General features: G+C 43.0%; 1 protein-coding gene across 1 annotated transcript in view; it reads right to left on the bottom strand.

Moving 5' to 3' along the window:
• Nucleotides 1–18,936, bottom strand: part of SKAP1 (src kinase associated phosphoprotein 1) — a 276,017-nt gene that overhangs the window by 19,406 nt on the left and 237,675 nt on the right. The window contains exons 10-11 of the mRNA XM_021704310.1: nucleotides 12,390–12,440; nucleotides 3,716–3,816 (exon numbers count right to left, since the gene is read on the bottom strand). Of these exons, the coding sequence (XP_021559985.1) occupies nucleotides 3,716–3,816; nucleotides 12,390–12,440 (152 nt within the window). The remainder of the gene's footprint in view (nucleotides 1–3,715; nucleotides 3,817–12,389; nucleotides 12,441–18,936) is intronic.

Genomic DNA, 18,936 nt, shown 5'->3' with positions numbered 1-18,936 from the left:
TTATCCCAATTTTTACAGATGAGAAAACAGAAGATTAGCAGGATTAAGTGACTTTGCTCAGGATCACATAAGTAACTCATCTGTTACTGACCTGCTTCCTTAAGAATAGGACAGGTGATGGGTATTTGGTTATCTCTGGGGTGTATCTTTCTTGCCCAGCCAATCATCCTCTCTGGAAATTTTATTTTAAAAAGGACAAATAGGGGCACCTGGGTGGTTCAGTTGGCTAAGCGTCAGACTCTTGGTTTCTCAGAGTTGTGAGATTGAGCCCCGTGTTGGGCTCTGCACCTGGCATAGAGCCTGTTTAGAATTCTCTCTTCCTCTGCCCCCCTTCCGCTACCCCCACTCGCGGGGGTGTCAAAAACAAAATAAAATAAAATATAAATATTTTTTCTCTCTCTCCCCAAAATAAAATAAAATATAAAAAGGACAAATAGCTCTCTTTCTGGGGTCATTCTTGGGTCCAAAGACCCTAGGCCCTAACAGACTCTCCTGGCCCGAGGATTCTAGGATTCAAGGTTGGATCATATTTGGGCAACCATTCAGAAACATCAGGGAGTGGCAGGAGCCCAGGAATAAAGCCCAGACCCAGACCCAACCTGGCTTCCCCATCCAGGGGCCGCTTCCTGTTCTTAACATGCTCCTCCCCCCAATATTTCTTTTATCATACAAAGAGAGAGGGGAAAACCAGAGGCATTTATGAGGGCCCAAAACAAAAGAGCTTATAATTGAAATTTTTAAATTTGTTTAATCTGAGTAAATAATTAAAGCGAAACACATTTTTGTGTGGAATTTCTTTAGCAGTTTTGTGGTGACAGCCTCATCATGTTTAGAACAGGAATGCTCGAGGTGGAAGGAACCTTAGAGGTTATCCAACATAGCTCCCTCATTTTACAGGTAAGGAAACTGGTCCAGGTAAATTGAGCCACACTAGGTTGCATCTTGCCTTGCATTTTGTTTCTTTTCTTTCTTTCTTTTTTTTTTTTTAAGATTTTACTTATCTATTTGAGAGAAAGAGAGCGCACAAAGCAGGGAGAGGGAAAAGCAGACTCCCCACCGAGCATGGAGCCCAATGTGGGGCTCAATCCCAGGACCCTGAGATCATGACCTGAGCCTAAGGCAGACGCTTAACCAACTGAGCCACCCAGACACCTCTTGCCTTGCATTTCTTGGTGGAAATAGACTTCTCCAGTTCCTAACCCAGTGGACCTTTCTTGTCTGACAAAGGTTTGACTGGCCAGAGAGAAAAGTACAATGGAGATTTCCGGATACCATTTTTCTGGACTAACCTCCACTTGGGTCAGTTCTTTTCCTCCACATGTGAGAGGCAGGTTGCAGAGTATAACCGAGTCCAACAAAGGAAGCCAGTTGGGGCTAAAGTGGAATGCATTTAGGATTCATGTGAGAGAAAATTCCGGAGATTGGGAGTTGCTGAACGTCTGAATAGACAAACAGCTAATGGTAGAGGGATCTCCTTTTTCTATCTGTCTGAATTGTTTCATTTGTGCTTCTTCGAGCAAGGGAATGGATTGGGTGGCCTTTTAAAGTTCCTTTCTGTCCAAGGACCGTTATTGAGTTAGGTGATATAATAAAGGTAAATCCAATCCGAAATGCTCCCCAAGCCAACGTTAACTGGAATGAAGCTTTATGAGGGAAACTCCAGTTGAGCTTCCAGCTTCTCATCTTCTCCTCTGACACGCAGGGATTAACAGCGTGCAGAAGGGAGGCAGCTGGTGTAGCTTTTGGGGGAAGAAATGCGCTACTACACCCGCAAAGGATAAAAATAGACTTGAGACCTTCCAAAAGATGGAGAAAGAAACCAGACAGAACCAGAGCAGCAGGGTATTCTCCCTGAATCAGATTTTGTTGTATTAGCTCTCAGTATGGGAGGAGAGGAAGGGGGATTGGTTAAAAAAGACAGGTAGAGGAGGCTCTCCATGTTCTTTGGTATCTCTTAAAAATACGACAGCCATGGTACCCGCAGATTAGCTCTGTACTTCAGGGCAAGTCACCACACAGCCCCTTCTAAATGGAGGAAAGGGACCCCCAGTGAGAAGCCATTAACAAAGGCAAAAGACATGCAAAACAAACAAAATAATCATGACCGAGAGAGAAGGCCAGCAGACGGTCTGGCTCTGTTCTCCGCTCCCCCCCCTCCTGCTGCAGGCACCTCAGACAATGTAAACAGTTAATTTGTTCACCTGCAGGCTCTGGGCAAACAGAGGCCTGGTCACACCTGAGTGGATAACTCGATTACCCCTGTAATGCCGGTGTGGTAATGTACACAAATTCTATTACAAGGCAAACCTTGCTTTTGGGCATTTGAAATACCAATCCGGCCAATGTCCACTCCCTTCTTTGCTTCCAATTTATTCTTGGTGTATTAGAGCTGCACCCGAATAGCACTAGGATGGAGCTGAAGTAGGACTCTGGAAGAAATCACTAGAAGGCTGTGATCGCAGTCAGCAGGGCTTGCAGGCTGCCTACTCTTCTGCAAAAGGTTGGGTCTGAATTTGGTCCTTGTTCCAAGGGGACTTGTTGCAACCCCTGGAAGTTACCTTAAGTCAGCCCTGGTCTGTTTCCTGAGGACCTTATGGTATCTTTCAAATCGAGACAAACCCTTGGCCGTGGACAGAATAAAGATAAGTGGCAAATGATGGGTTAATAACACAATGGGTTTTCAGTTTACCTTTATGGAATCCACATACTCATTAATTAAAGAGCAAACGGTGCTTATTTAAAAAATGTGCTTGTAGACATTGACCGACCTCATAGAGAAAGAACTTTTCAGTAAGTTACTTCAGAACCTGTTTTCTTAGCCCACCTATATAGAATATGTATAATCTTTCTTTACAAAGGATGATGATACTGAGTCATCAAATGGTAGCCTGTGAGTTCTGAATCATCTTCACATTAGTGATGGATCTGCAATAATCTATCCTTTTATTTTTTTCCCAATTGTTTTATGATCAACAACACTACTTGTGAGATGGTTAGTTGGGGCTAGGGATTAACTTTATGACTGAGGAAGAGAATAAAGTTAGCTGGCTCTTGTGGGGTTGGATTCACTATCTTGATCTTATCAGCACTTGTTCAAACCGGATGAGCCAACTAGCTCTGACTGCCCCCCCATCATAATTATATTACGGTCTTGTTTATCTGTAAATGACATAAGAAGATGGTTTACCAAGACTGAGTGTTTTGAAGAGAATTATACAGTAATAAATTATGTACATAATGATGACCTTTTAAGTACCACAAGACCCTAAAAAGAATAAATTGATTGGCATGGCTTTAGTGTTATTATCTACTTTATTGCATTTTTAAATTTGAAAATTAGTTCCTGAATCTGAATTTTCAATTAAACTTTTCCCTAACAATTATAAATCAATGGGAATTTACTTTATGTGTGAGGGAGCCATGTAATGCACACAAGAGAAATATATGACATGGAATAATTTTGGTTATGGTGACTACATCATTGAGAGTGAAAAAAATCAATTTTTTAGAGGGGGGAGGGGCAGGAGGAGAGGGAAAGAGAGAGACTCTTAAGCAGGCTCCATACCCAATGCGGAGCCCGACGCAGGGCTCCATCTCACAACTGTAAGGTCAAGGCCTGAGCCAAAATCAAGAGTCGGATGCTTAACTGACTGAGCCACCCAGGCGCCTCCCCAAAATTGACTTTTGATCCAGACCCCACACTCTATGTCCTTACCTTGCTCAGAATTCGGATGAGGTCACCCCTTTGGAAGGACAGTTCGTCTGGCTGGTCACCATGGCAATCCCATAGGCCCTGGTAATAACTGGTATAGTCCACTGGTCAAAGAGAAGAGAAATCAAAGTTAAAAGGACTCTGTCTTTTTCCATGGAGCCCACATATTTACTGCAAGTGGAAACCAGGGTTCTAATATTGCCCCTAGGAAACCTAGGATTCCGGGGGGTGGGGGGAAAGAAACAGCCAAACACTCAGCATGAGCAAAGGACTGTGGGAAAAGGAGATTATTAACTAATATTAAATATTTACAGATCACCCTAAGTCAGATGTTATTCAATAATATGATAAATACATTCATTTATTAACAAAAGAAAAACAGGCAGGTAATTTTTTACTTGGTTTGTAAGTAAGCGGGGCAGAGATTTCCTTGATCCAGGGCATCTAAACTATCCAGCGCTTGTCTTCAAAATGCATTTGAAGGAACGGGGTGAGTCTCCAACTTCTGCCTATTTACAGAGAGGCTGAGTCAGCCAGCTTGTGTCTGCATCACAGTCTCACACATTGGTCTCTTCTGTTACACAGGAACTTCATCCTGGGCACTTCCCACCCAGATTCTGTGTGAGGTAATCCCCCAATAAATACGGTTACGAATAGCCCAGTCTTTAAGTGGAACCAAGGGGGGTGTCTCATCCATTACAACTAAATTCCGGGTGGGCTGGCCCTTTTCCAGCATCTCATTTGTAGACCCTGAACATGCCTGCCAAGATTTATCTGCAAGCCCCCAGGGGGACAGAAACCAAAGTGATCTGCATTAAAAATGAAAGCAACTGAAGAGGACAAATCAAGCTTTCGAAGCAGCTGGAGAGATTTACTGGGCTTCTCAGCAAGACTAGATGGCAGTGATGCCACAGGACAGCCATCGATTCTTAGCAATGAAGAATCTGTATTGATCTTCTTCTACCCGGAAAGGTTAAACGCTAGAGCGCAAAGTGGGAGAGGATCTGGGGATTTGAATGGCAGGAGAGCGGATGCCCACTGGACCAGGGATGATGTGGCTGTGCTTCCGTTCCTTCGGATGCTACGGGGGAGAGCGGTCAGCAAAGAACCTACCAAAGATGAGATTCTTGTTGATGGGAGTCAGGAGTCCTGGGTTCTAATTAAAATTCAAGTGACTTTTGGGGATCGTATTTGTACCAGTTTCTACCTTTCCCTTTGTTTTGACCCTCCCATGAGGAATGATAGTGCTGGTCACTGAGGATGGGAATAGATGGGGGAAGGCAGGTGGGCAGTGTGGGTGGACAGACGCACTGGCTATGTTTACTTTCTAAAAAACTTGTTCCTAACTTATCAGCAATTCAAATAATAAAGGCACAGGAAAACAAGATCCCTGTGTGTATCTGGAAAAGAACTTTAGTAGGAATCTTAAAGTGCACAAAAACCAAGGAGGGACAGATCTATTTAATTAAGACTCAGATGCTGCAAACAGAAGTAAACATGTTACCCATATAGAAATGAGCATGTTTTCTTTTATGAAGGTAATTGTTTGTATATGCGGTAAACAACAGAGGGCAGCAAACAAGACAACCACACTGGAAACCATTAGTTAAGAATGTATTCAGAAGAAAAATACATTGGGATAAAAATGCTAACTATTGGAAAGACAAGGCATGTATTTTGGGGGATACCAGGGCATGAAATAATAGAGAAATATCAGTCCCTGAAGAGTGAAAATAGTTTTCCCAGAGGATATATTAATGTATTTTTAGTTATAATGGAATTGATTAATCAGCTGAAGATTTTGACAAAATTAGAAATGAAGAGTGTATATATATATATATATATATTTTTTTTTAAGGATTTTATTTATTTATTTGTCAGAGAGAGAGAGCACAAGCAGGGGGAGCGGCAAGCGGAGGGAGAAGCAGGCCCTCCCGTTGAGCAAGGAGCCCAATGCAGGACTTGATCCCGGGACCCTGAGATCATGACCTGAGCCGAAGGCAGACGCTTAACTGACTGAGCCACTCAGGGTCCCTATATATACATATATTTTAAAGATTTTATTTATTTATTTATTTGAGAGAGAGAGTGAGAAAGCACAAGCAGGGGGAGCGGGAGAGGGATAGGGAGAAGCAGGCTCCCTGTTGAGCAAGGAGCCCAATGTGGGGCTTGATCCCAGGAACCTGGGATCATGACCTGAGCTGAAGGCAGATGCTTAACTGAGTGAGCCACCCAGGCATCCCAGAAATGAAACGCATATTGACGTCAATATTCTTCATGCATTTATATGTTATAGAGAAAATAATTTCTAAAAATAGATTTGTAAAGCACAACTTGGTATTTCTGAATGATAAGAAGACTGGCAAAGTTGTCTTGGCTTTGTCTAACTTAGCAGATGGTCACTGTGGGGTACTGCTCCCCATTTGCCTGGAAATGCTCCTAAGATTACGAGTACTTTTTGGGTATATATGTAAAAAGTGACTTGATATTGGCATATAAGACACCAGAGGAGAATAACTGGAAATATACCTATTCTAAAAGCAATATAGATCATAGGGAAAGCAAGAAGCTAGGAAGAAAACAAGAGCCTTCCAAGAAAAAATATAGAAAATGCCTTTGGTTCTTCATAAGCTAAAGGCTAAAAGAAGATGGAGTTCAGGAATCTGGCAGATAGTTTACCTAGCCCAAGAACCAGAATTGTCAGAACTAGAACCATAAAAGGACAGCTTTGAAAAATAAGCAGAATGAAGGGCTAAACATGGGGACTTGCTGTCCAGACAGAGGTATTCTGGTACTAGGGAATTCAGTGAGGAGGAACGCCTTAACTGGACAAGATTGGACTCGGTATTGCAGACTCCCTGTTTAATATAGGTGTGACTTGCATTTATGTGTATGTGCGCACACAACTTCTCTACATTAATTCCTTAGCATTCAACAGACATGTCCACAGCGCTTACGAAGTGCCTGGGACCATGCGGGATGCTGGGAATTCCACATTGGCCACACACTGTCCCTGCTCTTTGGGCTACTGTCCAGTGGGGGAGGTACTGGGAAACAGAGTCGTACAGATATTTACTTATCTACAATTGTGATATGTCTTCAAAGGGGAAGTTGAGGGTGCTGTGTAGAACAGGGAAGCTAACTTCACGGAAGGCTTCCCGGAAGCTTTGGTTGTGTTATAAATACCTGACTGAGAGCGGGTGTTATTTAAAGATCTTGAAGAGGGGACGAGGTAAGGTGGAGGAGGGCTTCATTCCTGACCCTTTGCCTCTGGAAGAGCTTAAAGGCCTGGAAGTTTGCCGGGGCAGTCCAGCTTCTCCCTAAATTTGCCCAGGTCATAAACAGGGGAATGCCTGAGGAGACTGATGTTTTAGACCAGTGAGGAATTGGGAGCCTGAGAGAGGATTTCCTCTGTGGACTGGATTGAGGTTCCTTTAGGTTTACACGACTCTAGCAGCAGTCTGAGATCAGACATGGTGCAGCATTCTGACCATTTAATTAATTCAAAGCATCCTCATTCTCATTTTGAGGACATTATTCCATCTAATTATTTTTTTTCCAGTCTGTCCATTTGGAATGAAAAACAAAAGAATAAAGCTTAATGCTAGCATTTCTCAATGTCTCTCCAAAAAACGTAACTCTGCACTAAATAAAGCCTGGTAATTCAAAAGCAAAGCACTAATATATTCAGCATAAAACAGACAGAGGACCTAGAGCAATAATGACACCACTAATAACTAAAACAGTTATAACAATTAACAACAATTACAATGATAGAGAAGCTAATGGGTATGATCACTGCATTTAAATTGCAAGCAGAGCTGAGAAGGACTTTTTCTAGAGAAAAAAAAGGGGGGGCAGCATCTTATTTTCTTTATCCCATGTAAGAGAAGCTAAGCTCCCAGCAAACAAAATGTCATAGGAAGAATAGCGATAGTCTAAGTTTAAAAATATATTGTTTTCTCTCTTCTCTAGGTATTTATTGCAAAGCATTTGCCATTGCACACCAAGTTCTTTATAACCAGTAATAGTCATTTCTCCTGGGGCGCCTGGGTGGCTCAGTCAGTTAAGTGCCTGCCTTCGGCTCGGGTCATGGTCCCAGGGTCCTGGGATCGAGCCCCGCGTCGGGCTCCCTGCTCAGCGGGGAGCCTGCTTCTCCCTCTCCCTCTGCCTGCCTCTCTGCCTACTTGTGCTCTCTCTCTGTCAAATAAATAAATAAAATCTTAAAAAAAAAAAAAAGTCATTTCTCCTGTAAAGGAGGCCAGGTTGGTACTACTGTTGACAGGGTCAGAATTTGAAAATGAGCCTCTATGACATGGAGAGTTCTAAGGTAAAAAGGACCAGGATACCTTTTTGCCTGTCCTCCTCCTTAGAGACAACAGAACTTGACTGTGTTCCGTCCAGAATTCATATGTCACCTTGGGCTTTTGTTTGGGAGACACTGGGTAGCTCCAGAATTCAAGTTGTGACCAAGAAAGAGAGGCTAAAAGGCAGGTCAGCATGTTGTTTACATTTGCTTGATGAACCAAGGGGCTGTGCTAATGAGGCCTGGTTATGGGAGCAACTACTTAACAAATTATGGAAAAGAGAGACAGAATGAGAAGATGGATAAAGCCAGTCCTTGTTAGACCATGGGTAGGTGAGAAATGGACATAGAAGGCCAAAGCAGTGACCCACTGGAAGGGAATTGGAGTATTTTCTGAGCCAGGCCGGAGAAGTCCACCATGTTCAGTCCATTAAAACAGACTCAGTCCGATACCTTACTGTTTCAGAACAAAAGGCATAAAGAAATTTGCCAGGATGCCTGGGAGGCTCAGTCAGTTAAGCGTCTGCCTTTGGCTCTGGTCATGATCTCAGGGTCCTGGGATCGAGCCCTGCGTGGGGCTCCCTGCTTCTCCCTTTCCCTCTGCCCCTTCCCCACGCTCATGCACCCTCTCTCAAATAAATAAATAAATAAATAAATAAATAAATAAATAAATAAATAAATAAAATCTTAAAAAAAAGAAAAAAAAAAGAAATTTGCCAAGCTCCGCTGGCTAAGACACTAGAACAGGAAGAGCTGCTGAACATTACCATTTGCTTGTTTTCATAGCCCTTTAATCTTGAGTTTTGAAATTTCTATGGTCCTTAATGTTGTAAGTATGATCTTGAACTGGATGGAGAACACTCACAGATCCTGATCTTCATCTCCTATGCTCCTTTTATTGGGCCAAAATTGTAGCTGGCTGATGCTCAACTTATGTTTGGTCTTGGGAAACAGGTTTCAAAAGGTAAGAGTTGCAAAGCCCTCTGTGGCTTCCCTGTTTCTTTCGTGGAATCACTCCACTGGTATATGAACTAACATGGAAAGGTGCCTTAGTGGTGGAAGCTCATCAGTGACCACATTTCTGCCCTGCAGAAATTACCGCTTGTGGGCTCCTTTTTGGCTGAGTTTGCCCACAATTTTAGAGTGAAAACAACCTGTTTGGAGATCTTCCTTGGTCAGATATTTGATGTATCTAAGGATGAGTTGTGCCTCCAGCTCGGCTTTTTATTTGACATGGCCGACCCAAGCCAATGGACAGGAGTTTTTGTATAAACAACACAGAACGAGCTTTCTTTTTGGTTATCTGGACATTACCTTCTCATGATAGGGAAGGGAGATAAACTCTCATCACGGAAGACACTTAGTGTTAGACTGTTAGGCTGATGGGTTGCAATTTAGTGAGAATCTGAGGTGTTGAAGACTCACTCATTAAAATAACCCTGTTACTAACAGTCATGCTGTAAAAGGAGCTCTTTATAGATTGAACAATCAATACTACAAGGCTGTGATAGATTTTCTAGGTAACAGAATAAAATAAAAGAAATTACATCTTACAGGGTCATTAACACCCAATGAGGATAAACTGAATTCCTTTTTTCCCCCCTCTTCTGATAAGATCTAGTTGGGCTTTAAAAATGTTAGTAATTCTATCATGGGAAAGCACAGCATTTCTGGGAACAGGATCCCTGGAAGAGTTCTGGAGAAGAGTACGTGGATTTTAAAGGTAACCCTGATATGGGGCGCTTGGGTGGATCAGTCGTTAAGCATCTGCCTTCTGCTCGGGTCATGAGGGTCCTGGGATCCAGCCCCGCATCGGGCTCCCTGCTCTGCAGGAGGCCTGCTTCTCCCTCTCCCACTCCCCCGCTTGTGTTCCCTCTCTTGCTGTGTCTTTCTCTGTCAAATAAATAAAATCTTAAAAAAAAAAAAAAAAACGTAACCCTGCTAGCCATAGTATCTTTTAGGAGAAAACACCCCCCCTCCCCCGCTCCCACCAAACCCTGCCAAAGACATGTGACCCTTGAGAAAAAAACTAAGTGAACCGAACTTGTGTAGCTTGTCTGTTACATAAGAATTCACATTGTCCTAGAGTTCCCTTTTATATGCCTTCATGGGCCTGCCTACCCTTTCCTTGGACCTGTACATTTTATTGTTATAAAGCTAAGTGATGACATTTGGATGCTCCATATTTGTTGCCATTTCTATAGCTCCTTTGGAGAAAAGGCGCTGTATAAATTCAATAAATAAATAAGTAAACACAAATAATAAAAATTCCTGCCTCAGATTCTGCAGAGAGAGCAAAAAGTCCTGTTTTTTTTTTTTTTTTTTTTTTTTTTAAGATTTTATTTATTTATTTGACAGAGAGAGAGACACAGTGAGAGAGGGAACACAAGCAGGGGGAGAGGGAGAGGGAGAAGCAGGTTTCCCACCGAGTAGGGAGCCCGACGTGGGGCTCGATCCCAGGGCCCCGAGATCATGACCTGAGCCGAAGGCAGATGCCCAATGACTGAGCCACCCAGGCACCCCAAAAAGTCCTCTGTTTTTTAATCACCAAGTCACCAATCATTATAACTGGTGGGAAGTATAAACCATAGAAACATATTTAGAGGGCGCCTGGGTGGCTCAGTTGGTTGGGCGACTGCCTTCGGCTCAGGTCATGATCCTGGAGTCCCGGGATCGAGTCCCGCGTCTGGCTCCCTGCTCGGTAGGGAGTCTGCTTCTCCCTCTGACCCTCCCCCCTCTCATGCTCTCTGTCTCTCACTCTCTCTCTCTCAAATAAATAAATAAAATCTTTAAAAAAAAAAAAAAAAAGAAACATATTTAGAGTTCACTACACTTTAACAACACCTATTTTGGCGGAAGGAAGCATGAGGAACAAAAGGTTTTTTTTAACTTACTTGAAATAGAGCTGTTGAAACAGTTAAGAAATAAATCTCCCCTCCTCATCCCCTCACCCAAAATAGAACCTCAGAAAGAAAGGTTGAACGAGGAAATGTGATGAGGAAGGAGCCTGAAACTGAATTTTAGACTTTTGCCAGAGACTGCTGCTTCCGGAATGGAGTTTACTATAAAGTTGGCCACAGGAAGTTTATAGTTATTTCACCCAAGCTGTCCATATGAAGTGTCTCTTTCCTGCACTGGTGATAGAAGTTGGTTGAGAAAAGACATGGGACATACGTTGGTCAGAAAACAGATTTTCTGTTGGAATTCTGCACATCGAGTAGGAAACAGTAGAAAATAGGTTTCAGAATGGACTTAATTATATGGGTTCATTGTTACGAGGTGCTCACTGGAAGCTACGCTAATCCTGGACCACACTTGTGACAGTTCTTTCTTTCTCTCCTGCTCTGGCATCTGACTTCTGATGCTGCCTCTTCTCCCTGGGAGAAGTTGGGCATTGACGAAGTTAGGTCCTTCACTAAAACTGTTACATATCCACTTCCCTTAGAACACGAACCTTAGGAGAAGGGGGCCTTACCGAGCGGATAACAAAGAGAAGAAACAGCAAAAAGACGAGAAGAGAGAGGAGAACGGGAAAAGGAAGGGCCAGGGAAATGGGGAAGGACCAGGGAGGGAGAGTTGGGAAGAACTCCTAGGCTTAAGACTTTCATAGAATCTCTAAGAAAAAAATCAGCTAATATCTATATCAGCCACAATTTAGGCTCTGCTGATGAGATGAATGTCCTTGAGGTGGCCCCTGCAGTTCACATTCCTTCACTGACAAGGGTGGAATAGGTCCTTGGTTCACTTAAAGAGGCTTTGGAGGGGCATCTGACCTTAGAAAAGGATGGGCTCACTAACTGCCTGAAGCATGGTTAACAGTCTGGGATGAATAAGATGTAATTTTGTATTCAACAAACCTGTTACATATTCATTTCCAGATGTGCCTGGAATCAAACCAGGCCATCAGAAGTCAGCATCACCAAGGAGTTCTATCCTTCACCCCAGGTTCACTTTTCAGATCTGACACATTTCCATTCCCCTCTGAACTTGCAATCTCCAGGCCTCTCAGAGAGGAGACATTTCCATTCTTTCCATTCTCAATCCTTTGATCTCTTAGAGATGAGGCAATTCTATTTTCACTGTACTGATTTAGGAAATACTGATAGGAAAAAATAAATATCCGGTTTGGTTTCTTACCCTCTCTAGGATAAATCTTAGCTGTTCTGGGAACATTAATTAAGGTGAGTGGCTGCTTTGAAGGTTGAGATATTTACCTGTCCAGTCATCTTATCTGGGGCTTTTGAGGTTGACACACCAGTACCCTCTTAATTAGTGAGCCCAGTAGTATTTGTAGTCTGAACAAAAGTGCCTTCTCCAGTCAGAAGCCTGAACGTCCTACCCAGTACCTATATATTTGTGAGGCTCTCATACCTTCTTTATGTGGAGTGCCATTCTCATCCTCTTCTAGATCATGCTCTTCATCTGAGGGGATAAACATGATCAGCATTAGCAATTAGTAGTTGATAGTCTTATGCTCTTTATACTGGTGGGTCTTCTTTCTCATCATGCTCTTTTCAAGGCAATAATTCTTCTTCTTCTTTTTTTTTTTTAAATCATCTTGCATCTTCAAACTGGCCCTCTCCTTCCCTCCCCATTCATTCATTCATAAATGTTTTTTTTTTTAAGATTTTTATTTATTTATTTATTAGAGAGCGAGCGAGAGAGAAACAGCATGAGAGAGGAGAGGGTCAGAGGGAGAAGCAGGCTCCCCGCTGAGCCGGGAGCCCGATGTGGGACTCGATCCCAGGACCCCGGGATCATGATCTGAGCTGAAGGCAGTCGCTTAACCAACTGAGCCACCCAGGCGCCCCATTCATAAATGTTTTTAAGCGCTTACTATATGCAAGGTGCTACACTAGGAACTGGAGGCCCAGCAATGGACAAGACTGGCAGGGTCCATGCCCTTGTGGAGCTTTCAATCCACTGGATTATTTAGGCACCTATCACTAGTATCCTGATCCTTTCCCTCAAGCTCTATTTCTCCTCTCCTTCTAGAATTCTCTTCTAAATGTATTGTTTCTATGTAAGCATCCAGAGTTATGGGTGTGTGTGTGTGTGTGCGTGTGTGTGTGTGTGTGTGTGTGTGGCTAAGCATGTGTTTAAAAGCTCCATGATTAATTAGTCCTTAATGTATCAAGTTTTGTTCAGCTGTAGCAGAAGCTGGTCATGTAGGTAATTTTATGTTCCTAGTACTTAGGGCTTATAGTTATCTTTTTACTGTTGTTATTCAGCCTGCCTTGTTCATTAGAGTGTAAGCTCCTGAGGGCAGTTGGAATGGTCTTTTAATTAACTGCTGCAGGTACACAATGGGTTCTAAGTCAGTGCTGTTGTCTAACTCCAATCAAGTGTTTATATGGTCAAAGTCACAACATGATTGGCCTGTTTCTTACCCTCATTAACCTGTTTCATCTCAGACTTCATACTACCTGATACCATGGGAATTGGGTCTTTACAAAGAAAGCATGAGTACCAGACTCATATTAAGCCATTTTCTATGTGAAGTAAGATGAGCAAAAACACAGTTGCTATTCTCCTTTTCATCATCTCTGCGCATGCTCTCTCTCACTCACACACACACACACAAACACACAATGAATGGGGCATAATAAGCAACATTTTGAGGATTGAATACTTAGGTTTTTTTTTGGTCCACATTTACTTTCTCTTCCTGGGTCTTGGGGCACTTACCTGGCTTGTTTCCCCATAGTTATGCCACTAAATGAAACTTTTGAGGAGATGGCCTGGGGACAGTTCCTTTTTTTTTTTTTAAATATAAGTTTTATAGAGCGATATGAATTCTGGTATGTCAGAATGGGGGAGGTAAACTCTGAGCTCATAAGTAAGAAGAAACAGCACAAACAAACGTTAGAGCACTATAGAACATTAAAGAAGTAATCGATTTCACATTAAAATGATACAATTTCCCTGCAAAAAATAAAAATTAAGGGATTGATATTCTAGGGAAATGAGTCATATGTCACCCAGATTAAAAAATTATCATATATGGGTACCTGGGTGGCTCAGTCGTTAAACGTCTGCCTTCAGCTCAGGTCATGATCCCAGGGTCCTGGGATTGAGCCCCGCATCGGGCTCCCTGCTCAGCGGGGAGCCTGCTTCTCCCTCTGACCCTCTCCTCTCTCATGCTGTTTCTCTCTCGCTCACTCTCCAATTAATAAATAAATAAAATCTTTAAAAAAAAAAGGGGGCACCTGGGTGGCTCAGTCGTTAAGCGTCTGTCTGGCTTCGGCTCAGGTCATGATCCCGGGGTCCTGGGATCGAGCCCCGCATCGGGCTCCCTGCTCGGCAGGAAGTCTGCTTCTCCCTCTCCCGCTCCCCCTGCTTGTGTTCCTGCTCTTGCTATCTCTCTCTCTGTCAAATAAATAAATAAAATCTTTAAAAAAAATTATCATATATGTAATGTATATTTGCCCTACAAGATTCTGTGGGGAAAGAACTCAACTCTTCTTACCTTCATGTATGGCCTCACAACAGAGAATTTCCTACTGACCACCTGTAGTGCCCCCCCAACTCCCCCCGCCCCGCGATGAGGAATAAAGATGTGAGATAATGGAGGAGTGAAATCAAATATCGGAAATAGACCTTGCTGAAATAAATCATGTCAAACATGATTCTTTGCACATTGTCTTCCTATTACTTGCCCACTTCCTTCCTTCCTCTGCCCTGATGCTTTTCCTTTTTGACATGGGACCAATTTCACAGGATTGAAAACATTAAAAGAAGAGTTGGTACGGCCTCAGTTTTAGAGATACCCGATAATTTGGACAGGGAGCATCTCTTCTGCTGATACCAAACAGCTCAATCACAAAGACCAATAATTTGCTGTGCTTAGGCACTTTTGCAGAGACGGTTTATTCTACCTCGGCTGTCTGTGCCCAGATGTCTCTTCCTCCCAATTCTAATCAATGTAAATTGGGTCAGATCTCCGCTGTGAATTACAAATTGGATCCGAAGTTGGAGGGTCACCGTGCCTGTGACTCCACCTCCTTCCCACCACCATTAGATGGGAAGCTACACCAAAGATCTTTTCTAAATAAATCAGACTTTATTGTAAAACTCGGCCACTGACGAGACATAACCTCATTAGCATTGATTTTAAAATAAATTATTGAAAGTGGCTTGCCTGCTCTTTGCATTTGTAAAATAGGAGAATGTAAATGTATTTGCAATGATAAAAATGAAAACTAAACTTGATTCCTTTATCCTTTCAGGCAACAGCACTTAATCTAGTCATGATACAAAAATGGGAAAAATAAAAATCCGTTCTATGCCGTTCAATTCCAGACCAGATACTCTGATTTCCTTTGCGCCTGTGGAGTCACCTAGAAAGAAAGCAGAACGCTGGCCATAGTTCTAATCCCCACATCTATTCTATCTGACGTTGACCTTCCTGGGGGGCTGAAAGGGGGCTCAAGTCAAGAAGCCTAGCTACGGATGTGAGAGGCTGGGTGCTGTGCCTTTGAAGGTGTGAGCATGGAGGTTCCGTCCCGTAGGGAAGGCAATGCTCTCCACAGCTGGTGTACAAGACAGCAGTTCTCAGCACCTTCCCAGCTGCAGAGAGGCGGACACTTTACCTCGGATCCTTCAATGAGATCAAACTGGCATCTTTCAAACTCCAAAGTCGAAAAAACCAATTACGTGGCCCCAGAAAGAAATGTCTCTTTGCTCACAAAAAGGGTGGGTTAAACAGCTAGATTTCTCTCTCTCTCTCTCTCTCTCTTTTTCATCTGTAAAATGAACCTTCAATTTTAAAGAGATTATTTTGAAAAAAAATTTTTCTTTAGGCTAAAGAGCTTGTTGAACTTCTTTATAAGAATATTATTAGGCATTTTAGCATTACATCTACTGGAATACATCTTCATTTAAGAGATAATTAAAATTTATGTGCAAGCTCAACTTTAAACAGTAATAGATTATAATGGTCCTTGCTCCTAACAGGGCATATGGGACCCCAACCTTACATAGATTTTAAACAAATTAACCTCTAAAGATTACTGTCCACTTATTACATTAAATGCTCTACTTGATTCCCAAATATCTCATCTCAACTGGAAAAACAGTTGAGGAAGATTCTGTGAGCTGTGCGAACATGTGAGAGAACCATGGGGTATCACAAATGAGGCTCAGTATCCAGAGAGTTGATTTCAATCAACACTCTTGGCACAATGTCAGGGACACTAATGAGAGGCTGAAAGGAACAGGACACTGACTTCACCGCAGAGACACAGAGAGGAACCAGCTTCCCATGACACCTGGCTCCTTTCTGAAGTGCTTTCTCTGACATCGGCTAAACTGAGAACAACGCTGGAAAAAACGACTGGATCAGAAAGAGGGAAATCACTTCCCCCAAACAAAGCAAGGTGACAGAAGCTTAAAAAACGCCAAATGTATCAATGTGCAACCAGATGTCAAGGTGCTCTGGTGACAGATGCAACAGAAATGCAGATAGACTCGGAGTACAGAGACAGCACGCAGGACAGTAGAAATGGAAAGCACTCCACGGCAGGCACAGATATGCTATAAATCTGTGGATGCTACAGCACCTCTTCAGACCACATGGAAAATATGAGCAGGATGCTAATAACACACTTAATTCTCTGTTGTATAGTTTTTAATCTCAACTGTTACCTCAGAATATTTGCATCCTATCTCTGTGGTATGGGTCTTGATGAACACGATATCAAATCCAATTTGTGCTAACTGCAACACTTGGAATGCGCTGAATTTAATTTCACAAGTAATAATTGAGCACCTACTAATTGGAGGAGAAAGACCCGAATGCAAATCACTGTGGTAAGGGCTGAAACGGAGCTCAATTCTAGTTGAGTATCTGGGAGGGTGTCACTAAGGAGACATGTTTGAGCAGAAGGAGCAGGGTTTCATAGGCTGAGCTCAGGGAGGATGTTCTAGGCGAAAAACCCCCCAGCATGATCCTGGTTTTGGTGCTGGGCCAAACAACACCTGGTGCCCGGGGCCCAGTGTGCACGGGAGTGAGAGAGGGAAAGGGCCAGGAAGCTCAGGCCTGCTGATGGCTTTGACTCTTTGAAGCTCCCTCCCATGGAGTGCTGTTGCTTTTCTGTGAAGCTGAAAATCCCTTTCTTCATAAACTTTGTGTTTTTGGTGTCTGTTTTTTTTCTTTCCTTAGACCTACTCTCACCATTTCTTCTTCCTGTGGGTCTGGACAACAGTGAAGGGGAAAAAATAATTCCATAGAATGCTTGTTTCCATTTGACTCAAATTAAAAAAACAAAAAACAAAAAACCACCCAGTTATATGCTTTATTATAAAGCAATCTGGTTTCTGGGTCTGTAATAACCCTCCGGGGCAGTGTGGGCAGCATCGGAATGCACACAGAAATTCCTAGGGAGAACTCATTGTCTCTCTTCCCGTTTGCTCTCCTGAAATCTCTCCTGAGAACACAGCCAGATTCTGTTGTCAGTGCAGTTGTGACAAGGCCCCAGTTAAAGCTGTACAATGGTCTCAGGCGCCTTGCTGGATTCCAGCTTTGAGGCCCCAGACAAAGTGAAACCTGATAAAAGTTGTCCTTTTATGAAATACTGAATCACAAAACTGGGCCTGTGCTAGCCTGTAAAATAATTTTTACAGGGAGGGGTGAGAGAGAGCTCAGCAAAGCCTCCCATCTTCCACAGATTGCTTTAGCATTTCTTTGTGGTAGTTCCCTATAGTTTAATCTACTGCAAATGAGATCTTAAAAATCAAGGGCCCCCATATACTCAACACGGATGCTCAGAAATCCCACCGGATACCAACCTTGAAACCATATTACCCAGGACTAATATTTTTGTGGTCTTGGCTGAAAACCTCGAGCGCTCTGATTTTCCCTCATGGGAAGGACGGTGCCAGCCACGTAGCAAATGCTAATTATCCCATGATCAATGTGATGTAGTGCATTTAATTTGATGACCCATACATTATTTTGATTAGGAAAAAAACATTTTTGTATTGACTTGGTATGTGTTACAAGCACTTTTCTCTCCACTAGGAAGACCACTGAAATTATATTCTGGAAGGGAGATCTCACTTATGTGGCCTTCCAATAGAGACCATGAGGCTTGTGTAGGCCCCAGCCCAAAGAGGAAGCCGTAGCAGAGTCATCAATGCTAAGTATTCTCTGCAAAGCACATTTATCTGTTATAATGAAACAAATGTGAGAAGCCCAAATCATTTGACTTTTGATGGGTATGCAGTGTTAGCACAATCCAACGTTACCATTGGCCATCCCTCCACCTAGCACCTGTCTTTGCAGTAAAAATGGGCCTGAGCAGAAGGTGCACTCCACATTCCATCTGCTCAGGATTTTCAATTTCACCTGCTTCATACATATAGCTGAAAATGTCCAACTGGACTGTCTCAGGTTTGGTTGGTGGAGGCGGGGGACTAGCCATCCCTCAATTTTTCAAGGAGGTAACCCTTCCTATTTAAACACCACCAAGTTACTAACGGCCAGCATTACTGAGTGCTCACTGTAGGCCAGGGTTCCATTCTAAGTGTTTTACACACTCCGGTTCTAGGCTTCTCACAGCATCCCTCTACGATAGGTACTATTGTTATCCCCATTGTACAGGTGGGAAAATCACACACACAGAGGGCAAATCACTTGCTCAAGGTCTCACAGCTAGCAGGTGGCTGAGCAGGTCCATTCTGACTCAGAGCCAGCACTTTTACCTGCGATACCTTGCTGTCTCTTGCATGCGGCTGCTCCATAGATCTTGTGAGATGGCAGCAGAGGGTAGGCTGCCCTCACATTCCCTTCCAATTCCTCCAGGGCTGGTACTGTGGCACATGTATAGTGAACAGAAAATTCCAGAAGCAACAAGCTGAGTGGCGTGGGTGGGAAGCTGGGGGATGGAGACTCGGGGCTGAAATATTCTTATCATCA

Source organism: Neomonachus schauinslandi, chromosome 15, assembly GCF_002201575.2.
Source record: "Neomonachus schauinslandi chromosome 15, ASM220157v2, whole genome shotgun sequence".
NCBI classification, from domain to species: Eukaryota; Metazoa; Chordata; class Mammalia; order Carnivora; family Phocidae; genus Neomonachus; species Neomonachus schauinslandi.
Note: the sequence above shows the minus strand (reverse complement) of the source record. Positions and strands in the feature narration are given on the sequence as shown.